The 12,951-nt window shown below is 48.7% G+C and overlaps 1 protein-coding gene across 1 annotated transcript in view; it reads left to right on the top strand.

The window, feature by feature from the left end:
* Positions 1–12,951, top strand: part of adamts18 (ADAM metallopeptidase with thrombospondin type 1 motif, 18) — a 68,080-nt gene that overhangs the window by 21,497 nt on the left and 33,632 nt on the right. Inside the window, exons 4-6 of the mRNA XM_036964090.2 lie at positions 11,668–11,935; positions 12,449–12,648; positions 12,835–12,918. Coding sequence (XP_036819985.2) covers positions 11,668–11,935; positions 12,449–12,648; positions 12,835–12,918 — 552 coding nt within the window. The remainder of the gene's footprint in view (positions 1–11,667; positions 11,936–12,448; positions 12,649–12,834; positions 12,919–12,951) is intronic.

The following is a 12,951-nucleotide window of genomic DNA, read 5'->3' as shown; positions in this document are numbered from 1 at the left end:
TATCTCTCCTTACTGGACGGGCTCGTGAGTGGGGCACGGCAATCTGGGAGGCAAGGGCTGAGTGTACTAACCAGTATCAGGACTTTAAGGAGGAGATGATACGGGTTTTTGATCAATCTGTTTTTGGGGAGGAGGCTTCCAGGGCCCTGTCTTCCCTATGTCAAGGTAATCGATCCATAACAGACTACTCTATTGAGTTTCGCACTCTTGCTGCCTCCAGTGGCTGGAACGAGCCGGCTTTGCTCGCTCGTTTTCTGGAGGGTCTCCGCGCAGAGGTAAAGGATGAGATTCTCTCCCGGGAGGTTCCTTCCAGCGTGGATTCCTTGATTGAACTCGCTATTCGCATTGAGCGACGGGTTGATCTTCGTCACCGAGCTCGTGGAAAGGAGCTCGCGTTCTCCGTTGCCCCCCTCTCCGCATCACTACCATCTTCCTCTGCCGGCTCGGGTGCTGAGCCTATGCAGCTGGGAGGTATCCGCATCTCGACTAAGGAGAGGGAACGGAGAATCACCAACCGCCTCTGTCTCTATTGCGGTTCTGCTGGTCATTTTGTCACTTCATGTCCAGTAAAAGCCAGAGCTCATCAGTAAGCGGAGGGCTACTGGTGAGCGCTACTACTCCTGTCTCTCCTTCAAGATCCTGCACTACCTTGTCGGTCCATCTACGCTGGACCGGTTCGTCAGCTTCCTGCAGTGCCTTAATAGACTCTGGGGCGGAGGGCTGTTTTATGGACGAGACCTGGGCTCGGGAACATGACATTCCTCTCAGACAGTTAAGGGAGTCCACGGCCTTGTTCGCCTTGGATGGTAGTCCTCTCCCCAGGATTCAGCGTGAGACGCTACCTTTAACCCTCACTGTTTCTGGTAATCATAGCGAAACCATTTCTTTTTTAATTTTTCGTTCACCTTTTACACCTGTTGTTTTGGGCCATCCCTGGCTAGTTTGTCATAATCCTTCTATTAATTGGTCTAGTAATTCTATCCTCTCCTGGAACGTCTCTTGTCATGTGAAATGTTTAATGTCTGCTATCCCTCCTGTTTCCTCTGTCTCTTCTTCACAGGAGGAGCCTGGTGATTTGACAGGGGTGCCGGAGGAATATCACGATCTGCGCACGGTGTTCAGTCGGTCCAGGGCCACCTCTCTTCCTCCACACCGGTCGTATGATTGTAGTATTGATCTCCTTCCGGGAACCACTCCCCCCCCGGGGTAGACTATACTCTCTGTCGGCTCCCGAACGTAAGGCTCTCGAAGATTATTTGTCTGTAGCTCTTGCCGCCGGTACCATAGTCCCCTCCTCCTCTCCCGCCGGAGCGGGGTTTTTTTTTGTTAAGAAGAAGGACGGGTCCCTGCGCCCCTGCATAGATTATCGAGGGCTGAATGACATAACAGTGAAGAATCGTTATCCGCTTCCTCTTATGTCTTCAGCCTTCGAGATCCTGCAGGGAGCCAGGTTTTTCACTAAGTTGGACCTTCGTAACGCTTACCATCTCGTGCGCATCAGGGAGGGGGACGAGTGGAAGACGGCGTTTAACACTCCGTTAGGGCACTTTGAATACCGGGTTCTTCCTTTCGGCCTCGCTAACGCTCCAGCTGTCTTTCAGGCATTAGTCAATGATGTCCTGAGAGACATGCTGAACATCTTTGTTTTCGTTTACCTTGACGATATCCTGATTTTTTCACCGTCACTCCAGATTCATGTTCAGCACGTTCGACGTGTCCTCCAGCGCCTTTTAGAGAATTGTCTTTTTGTGAAGGCTGAGAAGTGCTCTTTTCATGCCTCCTCCGTCACATTTCTCGGTTCTGTTATTTCCGCTGAAGGCATTAAGATGGATCCCGCTAAGGTCCAAGCTGTCATTGATTGGCCCGTCCCTAAGTCACGCGTCGAGCTGCAGCGCTTTCTCGGCTTCGCGAACTTCTATCGTCGTTTCATCCGTAATTTCGGTCAGGTGGCAGCTCCTCTCACAGCCCTTACTTCTGTCAAGACGTGCTTTAAGTGGTCCGTTTCCGCCCAGGGAGCTTTTGATCTCCTCAAGAATCGTTTTACATCCGCACCTATCCTTGTTACACCTGACGTCTCTAGACAGTTCATTGTCGAGGTTGACGCGTCAGAGGTGGGCGTGGGAGCCATTCTTTCTCAGCGCTCCTTCTCTGACGACAAGGTCCACCCTTGCGCGTATTTTTCTCATCGCCTGTCGCCGTCGGAACGTAACTATGATGTGGGAAACTGCGAACTGCTCGCCATCCGCTTAGCCCTAGGCGAATGGCGACAGTGGTTGGAGGGGGCGACCGTTCCTTTTGTCGTTTGGACTGACCATAGGAACCTTGAGTACATCCGTTCTGCCAAACGACTTAATGCGCGTCAGGCGCGCTGGGCGCTGTTTTTCGCTCGTTTCGAGTTCGTGATTTCTTATCGTCCGGGCTCTAAGAACACCAAGCCTGATGCTTTATCTCGTCTCTTCAGTTCTTCAGTAGCCTCCACTGACCCCGAGGGGATTCTCCCTGAGGGGCGTGTTGTCGGGTTGACTGTCTGGGGAATTGAGAGGCAGGTAAAGCAAGCACTCACTCAAACTCCGTCGCCGCGCGCTTGCCCCAGGAACCTTCTTTTCGTTCCCGTTCCTACTCGTCTGGCCGTTCTTCATTGGGCTCACTCTGCCAAGTTAGCCGGCCACCCTGGCGTTCGGGGTACGCTTGCTTCCATTCGCCAGCGCTTTTGGTGGCCCACCCGGGAGCATGACACGCGTCGCTTCGTGGCTGCTTGTTCGGTCTGCGCGCAGACTAAGTCCGGTAACTCCCCTCCTGCCGGCCGTCTCAGGCCGCTTCCCATTCCCTCTCGACCGTGGTCTCACATCGCCTTAGATTTTGTCACCGGACTGCCTTCGTCAGCGGGGAAGACTGTTATTCTTACGGTTGTCGACAGGTTCTCTAAGGCGGCTCATTTTATTCCCCTTGCTAAACTTCCTTCTGCTAAAGAGACGGCACAAATCATCATCGAGAATGTTTTCAGAATTCATGGCCTTCCGTCAGACGAGTTTTGCCGTTTGATTGGGGCTTCCGTCAGTCTCTCTTCCGGCTTTCACCCCCAGTCTAACGGTCAAGCAGAACGGGCCAATCAGACTATTGGTCGCATCTTACGCAGTCTTTCTTTTCGCAACCCTGCGTCTTGGTCAGAACAGCTCCCCTGGGCAGAATACGCCCACAACTCGCTTCCTTCGTCTGCGACCGGGCTATCTCCTTTTCAGAGTAGCCTCGGGTACCAGCCTCCGCTGTTCTCATCTCAGTTCGCCGAGTCCAGCGTCCCCTCCGCTCAGGCTTTTGTCCAACGTTGCGAGCGCACCTGGAAGAGGGTCAGGTCTGCACTTTGCCGTTATAGGGCGCAGACTGTGAGGGCTGCTAATAAGCGTAGAACTAAGAGTCCTAGATATTGTCGCGGTCAGAGAGTTTGGCTCTCCACTCAGAACCTTCCCCTTAAGACCGCTTCTCGCAAGTTGACCCCGCGGTTCATTGGTCCGTTCCGTATTTCTCGGATCATTAATCCTGTCGCAGTTCGACTTCTTCTTCCGCGATATCTTCGTCGCGTCCACCCGGTCTTCCATGTCTCCTGTGTCAAGCCCGTTCTTCGCGCCCCCGCTCGTCTTCCCCCCCCCCCCATCCTTGTCGAGGGCGCACCCATCTACAGGGTCCGTAGGATTTTGGACATGCGTCCTCGGGGCCGTGGTCATCAGTACCTAGTAGATTGGGAGGGGTACGGTCCTGAGGAGAGGAGTTTTTGTTCCCTCTCGGGACGTGCTGGACCGTGCGCTGATCGATGATTTCCTCCGTTGCCGCCAGGTTTCCTCCTCGAGTGCGCCAGGAGGCGCTCGGTGAGTGGGGGGGTACTGTCATGTATTGTCATGTTGTGTCTTGTTTCTGTCCTTTCCCTTCACCCTGTCTCCCTCTGCTGGTCGTTATTAGGTTACCTTTTCTCCCCCTCTTTCCCCCAGCTGTTCCTTGTCTCCTCCTAACTACCTCGTCACCCCTTTTCCCACCTGTTCCCTTTTTCCCTCTGATTAGTCCTCTATATCTCTCTCTGTTTTGTTTCTGTCTTTGTCGGATTCTTGTTAGTGTTATTCATGCCGGAACCAGACTATTGTCATGTTTGCTGCAACCTTGTCCTGTCCTGTCGGAATCTGCCGGTCCATCTGAGCCTACGTTTGTTTTGTTATTAAAGAAGCTCTGTTTACGTTAATTCGCTTTTGGGTCCTCATTCACGCACCTTAACATGCCTAGTTAAATAAAGGTAAAATAAAATAAAATAAAATAAATTTAAAAAATCTGGATTCCCAATGAAAACCCATTGAAAAGAGAGTGACCTCAATTTTGTTTTATCTGAATGGTTTGTCCTCGGGGTTTCGCCTGCTAAATAAGTTATGTTATACTCAAAGACATGATTCAAACAGTTTTAGAAACTTCAGAGAGTTTTCTATCCAAATCTAGTATATATATATATATATATATATAAAATATATAAAATATAATATATACTATATACCAATAATATGCATATATTATCTTCTGAGGATGAGTAGCAGGCAGTTGAATTTGGGCATGCATTTCATCCGGATGTGAAAATACTGCCCCCTGACACCAATAAGTTTTAACATCCCTGTCAGTGAGCATTTCTCCTTTGCCAAGATAAGGCTCGGGGTCAGGGCAGGCAGAACGGTCAGAACCGGGGAAACTAGGAAACAGAACTTGAGAAAGCAGGAAGATGGGAAAACACGGGTAAGACCTGACAAGACAACACGAACTGGCAATAGACAAACAAAGAACACAGGAATAAATACACTGGGGATAATGAAGAAGATAGGCAACACCTGGAGGGGGGGTTGAGACAAGCACAAAGACAGGTGAAACAGATCAGGGTGTGACTGTAACCCCCCCCCCCCCTCCAGGGGCGCCATCTGGTTTCCTACCTGGGCACATAACTGGTTGACCAGGGTGCCGGCGTTGGAACTGAGGCCTGCGTCCAGGATGTCCAATATGGGGACCCAGCACCTCCCCTCCGGGCCATAACCCTCCCAGTCAACCAGCTACTGGAATCCCCTTCCCCGCGGTCGAACCTTCAGGAGGTGCCTCACCGTGTACGCCAGTTGGCCCACGATGAGATAGGGGAGAGGGGTGGGCCTGGGAACAGGACACAAAGGGCTGTGAGACATAGGTTTAATCCTAGACACATGAAAAGTGGGATGAATACGGAGGGTACGGGGAAAAAGAAGATGAACAGCCGAGGGGCTAATGATCTAAAGTTATTTTAATTAAAAAATCTACAGTGGGGAGAACAAGTATTTGATACACTGATACAGAGATCATACGTTTCCTGTAGTTCTTGACCAGGTTTGCACACACTGCAGCAGGGATTTTGGCCCACTCCTCCATACAGACCTTCTCCAGATCCTTCAGGTTTCAGGGCTGTCGCTGGGCAATACGGACTTTCAGCTCCCTCCAAAGATTTTCTATTGGGTTCAGGTCTGGAGACTGGCTAGGCCACTCCAGGACCTTGAGTTGCTTCTTACGGAGCCACTCCTTAGTTGCCCTGGCTGTGTGTTTCGGGTCGTTGTCATGCTGGAAGACCCAGCCACGACCCATCTTCAATGCTCTTACTGAGGGAAGGTTGTTGGCCAAGATCTCACGATACATGGCCCCATCCATCCTCCCCTCAATACGGTGCAGTCGTCCTGTCTCTTTTGCAGAAAAGCATCCCCAAAGAATGATGTTTCCACCTCCATGCTTCACGGTTGGGATGGTGTTCTTGGGGTTGTACTCATCCTTCTTCTTCCTCCAAACACGGCGAGTGGAGTTTAGACCAAAAAGCTCTATTTTTGTCTCATCAGACCACATGACCTTCTCCCATTCCTCCTCTGGATTATCCAGATGGTCATTGGCAAACTTCAGATGGGCCTGGACATGCGCTGGCTTGAGCAGGGGGACCTTGCGTGCGCTGCAGGATTTTAATCCATGACGGTGTAGTGTGTTACTAATGGTTTTCTTTGAGACTGTGGTCCCAGCTCTCTTCAGATCATTGACCAGGTCCTGCCGTGTAGTTCTGGGCTGATCCCTCAATTTCCTCATGATCATTGATGCCCTACGAGGTGAGATCTTGCATGGAGCCCCAGACCGAGGGTGATTGACCATCATCTTGAACTTTTTCCATTCTCTAATAATTGCGCCAACTGTTGTTGCCTTCTCACCAAGCTGCTTGCCCATTGTCCTGTAGCCCATCCCAGCCTTGTACAGGTCCACAATTTTATCCCTGATGTCCTTAAACAGCTCTCTGGTCTTGGCCATTGTGGAGAGGTTGGAGTCTGTTTGATTGAGTGTGTGGACAGGTGTCTTTTATACAGGTAACGAGTTCAAACAGGTGCAGTTAATACAGGTAATGAGTGCAAGAGCAGTACTGTGCGTGGAGGGTGTATTCAACCCACACAAGTTGCTGGCTCCAGGTAGTTGGGTTTGGTGGAGACAAGGCAGTGAAGAGTCATCTCCAGTTCTTGATTGGCTCGCTCCAGCTGGCTGTTGGACTGCGGGTGGAAACCGGAGGACAGGCTGGCCCAACGACCCAGTGAGCGTGCAGAACGCCTTCCAGAACCGGGATGAGAACTGAGGGCCCCCACCGGAGACCATACCACCGGGAGTCCATGGGTACAGAAGAAGTGCTGAACCATGAGCTGGGCAATCTCTTTGGCAGAGGGTAGCTTGGGGAGAGTAATGAAGTTGGCGGCTTTGGAAAACCGGTCCACTGTCATGATGGTGGTGTTGCCTTTAGACGGGGGAAGACCCTTGACGAAGTCCAGGGATATGTGAGACCAGAGACGGTGAGGGACAGAAAGTGGTTGAAGAAAACCACCCGGAACTTGCCAAGGTGTCTTGTTCTGCGTACATACCGTGCAGGTGGCAACGAACACAGAGACGTTCGGGACCATGGAAGGCCACCAAAAGTGTTGCCACACAAAGGCCAGGGTCTGACGGGATCACGGGTGGCAGGCAAGCCTGGTGGAGTGGGCTCACCACAGGACCGAGGAGTCGACAGTGTCAGGCTGGGAACACTGTGCCTCACGGACCTGCTTCCCCATTTCCCAGCTGAATAAAGTCGCCAGACACGAGGTGGAAGGATGGTCTCGGGGTCCGAGGGTGTAGCCATGGGGCTATATCGGCCTGACAGCGTATCCAGCTTGATGTTCTTGGATCCTGGTCAGTAGGAGAGGGAGAGGTTTAACCGAGTGAAAAGCAGGGCCCACCCAGCTTGCCTGTAATTGAGATGCATGGCGTTGCGGAGATATTCCAGGTTCTTGTGGTCCGTCCACACAATGAACAGATGTTCTCCCCGCTCCAACCAACGTTTTCACCCCTCCAACGCCATCTTCACGATTCCCCACATCGTAGTTCCTCTCCGTGGCATTGATGCAATGGGAGAAGAAGGCGCAGGGATGTAACTTGAGGTCCAGGGCAGAATGCTGGGACAGGACAGCCCCACTCCTACATCTGAAGCAAAAACAAACCGGTTCAGCATGTTGCGGAGAACGTCATTAACCAGGGCCTGGAACACAGCAGGTAGTAAGTCCAAATGGCATGACCAGATATTCGTAGTGGCCACTGGTCATGTTGAAGGCAGTTGGCCGAGGCGATGAGTGGTAGCGGGTAGCGGTCCTTCACCGTGATGTCATTGTGGCCCTGGTAGTCGATGCATGGGCGCAGGGTTTGCCCTTCTCCACAAAAAAGAGCTGTAGGGTCAGTGCCAGAGCAAGTGAAGTGGCCTGGGCCTTACTGAAAACCTCCCAGAGGTCCTGGTACTTGGGATACGCGAGAATGGCGGAGAGGTCTGGGGCAACTACCGAGCCCACAGAAAGACGTCCCTGGGCAGGCTGCGCTGACGTCAGACAATGGCCGTGGCGCCCATAATGGCACCAGCAGTTCAGTCTATGATGGGATTATGTCTTTGGAGCCAAGAGAATCCCAATACCACAGGAACCTGAGTAGACTTAATCAGCATAAATTGGAATGCCTCGCTGTGGTTCCCTGGTTGATGGGAGTGGTATTGTGAGTGACCCGGCCTAAAGAGCGCAGGTCCAGCATTCTAACATCCATGGAATGGAGAGGGGCTGTGTGGGGAAGCCCAGCTCGGATGCCAGGTTAGCGTCCAAAAGACTCTCATCGGCCCCAGAGTCGATGAGTACCCGAAGAGATTTCGACTGATTCCCCCACAGCAGGATGGCATGGAAAGGGGAGAGGAAAGTTATCCATATGGTCCACCAGAGTACTTGCCCCTTCTTGATGAGCCTGGGTTTTTAATGTGCAGGTAGCTACGAAATGTCCCGTAGCTCCACAATATAGACAACTCTGGGTGTGGAGTCGCCATAAGTGCTCAGCAAGAGTCAATCTAGCCCTGCCCAGGTGCCTGGACTCCGAAGGAGTCCTCGGCAGCCCTCTGTGATTCCAGAGAGAACTCAGGTGACGTCAGGTTCACTCGTACATGTAGACTTCGGGGTCTCCGGGATTCTTCGGAGGCAAGGTGGGAATCAAGGTCGAACAAGGGCGACAGGGCACAGATTCCCTCTCCCTCCTACTTCCTCGAAGCCTCCCATCGATCCAGGTATAAATACACTGGGGAGAATTAGGAAGATGGGCGACACCTGGAGGGTGGTGGAGACAAGCACAAAGACAGGTGAAACAGATCAGGGTGTGACAATATGAACGGGAACAGTAAAATCGTTTAAATTGTTGTATGTTGCGTTTATATTTATTTTCAGTATAAATAAAACTGTCAGCCTGTGGTGATGTTTGAAATAATATTTTACACCTCCATATAGTGTGATGGTATGAATAAGGAACCTACAGTTGATGTATTATAAATGTTTTATTCATTGGAAAGGTGTTCTGTATCTATATGTCAAACTTTCAAAGATTGATCATATTGCTATGGATTTCCAAATGTAGGACTTGGTGCTGAAGCAGTTGCACATGGCCCATAGACAGAAACCTGACTAGTGAGTAAGTCAAATGCATTTTCAGAGGTGTTACAGTAGCTTGGTGCCTTATGTTCTGTTCTTGATTGACCTTTGCCTAATTTATGAAAGGATATTGTCACTTTTGAGTTGAACCTAAACCCCTTTCTCCCCTACCTATTGCTCCATGCAATCATCAAACTACACACACACACACACACACACACACACACACACACACACACACACACACACACACACACACACACACACACACACACACGCGCGCACACGCACACACACACGCACCACAGGGAAGAGTGTTGAAGAAAAGCCTAACTATCTGCCTCGAAGGATGACAAAGAGACAATATTGGATCTTTTCAATCAGTTGTTGGCTTGCTGACAGGGTTCTATAGAGAGGCTATCTCATACATCGTGGCCCTCCTCTAACATGTAAAGGGAAAGTGAATGCCGCTGTGTTCTGCTCTTTTCGCTAATCAAATTGATTCAGTCCCAACCAGTGCTAGCTCCGTCAACAGGACCATGCTGATGCTTGAAGAGTAATGGTCTCCCACCTTAATGAGTTTTTACAGGCAGTCTCCGAAAGGTTGTCTCAACACTTTATTGCTTTCTTTGCTTTGCTTTCTTTTCTTTAAATGAAGAGCTGATTAATTAAAGAACAGTTTCTGGCAGAGGTCTGTTCAAAAGGAACTTTTTCACTTTGGGTTGTTGTTTCTGTTGACCTGCAAACATTTTAGACACTACTAGTCAGGAACTTCTCTAACAACCTTTTACCAGTTACACTCTGACTGCTCTCACTATCACTCTCACTATCATCTATAAAGCTGTCTTGCATCATGCTACTTTATATGTTTTACACTGTATCTGACAGCTGTATCCATGGCAACTAGCAGTACTTAGGTTGTGCACAGGAGTTTTTCTATGGCCGTGTTTGAGAGGTAAACTACGCTGTAACTGAAAACTGTAATTTATACAGTATTGTGGGTTATTAACAGCTGTAAAATATTCAAACATTTTACCTACTTCAAATTATGGTGCATCAAATTATGGTGGGAAAGTGTTGTGGACGAGGAAAGAATTGCTGTATTTAGAATGGTACTGTTCCTAGAATACTTGTCATGCCCTGACCTTAGAGAGCTGTTTTATTTTTCTATTTGGTTAGGTCAGGGTGGGATTAGGGTGGGCATTCTATGTTTCCTATTTCTTTGTTTTTGGCCGAGTGTGGTTCCCAATCAGAGGCAGCTGTCTATTGTTGTCTCTGATTGGGAATCATACTTAGGTAGCCTTTTTCCCCACCTGTGTTTTGTGGGCAGTTATTTTCTGTTTAGTCTCTGTTTCCTGACAGAACTGTTTGCTTTCGTTTTGTTACTTTCTTCGAGTGTTTTTTGATAATGAACACTTTTCACGCTTTGGTCCACTCCTTCCGACGACAGGCGTTACAATACAAGGGCCGGGACAATACAAGTATCGCAATACTAGTTAGTATCGTGGCAAGGAAACAAAACATGAAGTGGATTTAACTTCTTTAGGAAAACAGCCCAAATGTTGGAAACAAACATTATGTTGTCATTGTATTTATTTTCCAAGCTATAGCACACAATATTTTACTTACAGCAGGTTTTTAAAGGACCAAAAAGTTGGATCTGCTTCATGTTTTCACTTTTGGGTACCGTATCTTTTGGAACGCCAAAAACCTTTTGGGGTGTATAGAATTGTTGTTAATGGCTCATTAACATATTTTGAGGCATGCCTTGTAAGAGGCTATATTTGTTGCACCCATGAGTGAGAATGCTGTACAAATTTAACTCCAATGTGGTTATAGTACCCCATCAATTTAAAATGTATAGGGGACAGATTGCAGTGGCAGCAAGTCTTGAACCTTAAATGGTTGAGTGTTTTGCCATGTCCGTTTGGTCTGTTTTGCCCTGTAGTTGCCAGTTTGAAAGCTGTTATTGAGGCCTCTAAGAAAGGCAAGTGATATAAAACACCAAATATGCATAAATACATATTTTTACAGTGAAATACAAACCCCTCCCCTCATTCATTCTGATTACGGTAGCATTGACTTTTGTACAGTATAATACAGTCAATTCTGCAGCATTGTACTGTGTGTCGTTACACATTACTTGCTTTGATACCATATTTATATTACAGTTGGTGTACTGCAATATGAAATACATAATTTTACTTGCCACTGAACTGCCTGTAAGTTACTGTCAAATTCACGGCAACCCCTTTACTGTGTAAAAGTTGGTGCTAGATGGTCTCTGAACCCACTACCCTTCTGGGTTAGGAATCCTGTGTTGAGGAGCAGCTGCCCCAGAATACCTCTGATACCCTGTTCTATCATCCTGACAGACAGTAAGTCACATCCCTGTGGGAGCCTGACCTAAGGAAACGCCTAAGGAGACAGCCTCTTGTCCCATGGTTTCTTGTGTCTGTGTCTGGTTTGAGATGACTCCTCTCTATCTCCTCTCTATTTTTATGTCCCTTCAGTCCCTTCAGCCCATCCAAGAACTGCTGACAGACCTCTTACTTACGCCATTCCTTAACACATGCCAATCTACATGACTTGTTACTGACCCGACTCTCACCTTCATCCCCCCATAATGAATGTTTAATGTTGATGAATACATCTAATGCCCAGGGGTATCTGTGCTCTCCAGTCAGGTCTGATCCGGATGTCTGATGAGGAGTACTTCATCGCCCCCTTGCCCCAGCACCTAGCTGCAGAGCACAACTACAGCTCCCCGAGTGGACACCACCCACACGTGGTCTACAAACGCTCGGCTGAACACAAAGTCCATGGTGGCCAGGGATCTATCCACAGCTCGCAACCTGACAACCCATATCTGCAGCACCATCATCAGCATCACCATGACGACCAGCACGGGAAGCTGCAGAGACAACACTTCTGTGGACGCCGCAAGCAATGTATGTAAGGGAACTTCCTTATTATTATGACTGCCTTTGATTGGCTCACATGAGAAACACACATTACAGTCACGTGGGACTGTTTGCACAGGACAGTGATAGTAGAGTTGGTAGAGAGACATGCATTGTGGTTTTATCACAGAAACAGAACGATAACAGTGCAATAACAAATATAAAATAAAGGTCAAAATGTCCCACTACTGATTGTTTATGATGTAATGTGTATAATGTACTTAGAAAGAAAAAGCGCTCAGATAGTGTAGGGTATAAAGTAGCTGGTCTTTATTGAAATGAATACACGCAAGCTGCTTGAGGAGTGAAAGACTTTGAATATTTCCTGCTCTTTCAACGCTCTGCCGGCCCCGTGGTCTTATCAGGGAAAGGTCCAGGAAAAAGGAGGAGCTGTCATTTGAGATCATTTTCAAAGCATTTTTCCCCCTGTCTCCTCTTTCTCTCTCTTCAAATCTCTATCCCTCCCTACCTGCCCTCTATCCCTCTACCATATCTCTGTAGACACTCCCAAGCCCCCTGCTGAGGATCGTCTCGTCATGCCTGATGAGTTTGAGCTCCCAGGCAGGGCGAAGCGATCACCCATCACATCTAACAAGGTGGGGGGCCTGAATGTGGAAACACTGGTTGTGGCAGACAGGAAGATGCTGGAGAAACACGGCAGAGAGAATGTCACCACCTACGTCCTCACTGTTATGAACATGGTGAGCAGGGGAGGGACAACAGTCAGTCAGTCAGTCATCAGTCATGTAACATATCCCGAAGTAGGTTTTATCCTAAAGAAAAACCCTGGCCTAATCCTTGACCAACAATGAATGTCATGATTTATGTATTTATTTCACACAAAATGTTAAGCAACGATTAATTTGAACCAAAATGTTATGTTTTAGGTTTCCAGCCTTTTCAAAGACGGCACCATCGGAACTGATATCAACATTGTGGTGGTCAGCCTGCTTCTTCTAGAGCAAGATCCAGTGAGTCACATCGATCTGAGTGCCTGACAATAA

Source organism: Oncorhynchus mykiss, chromosome 26 (assembly GCF_057628025.1).
Source record: "Oncorhynchus mykiss isolate SJ-2025 chromosome 26, ASM5762802v1, whole genome shotgun sequence".
NCBI classification, from domain to species: Eukaryota; Metazoa; Chordata; class Actinopteri; order Salmoniformes; family Salmonidae; genus Oncorhynchus; species Oncorhynchus mykiss.
This window is presented reverse-complemented; position numbering and strand designations above follow the sequence as displayed.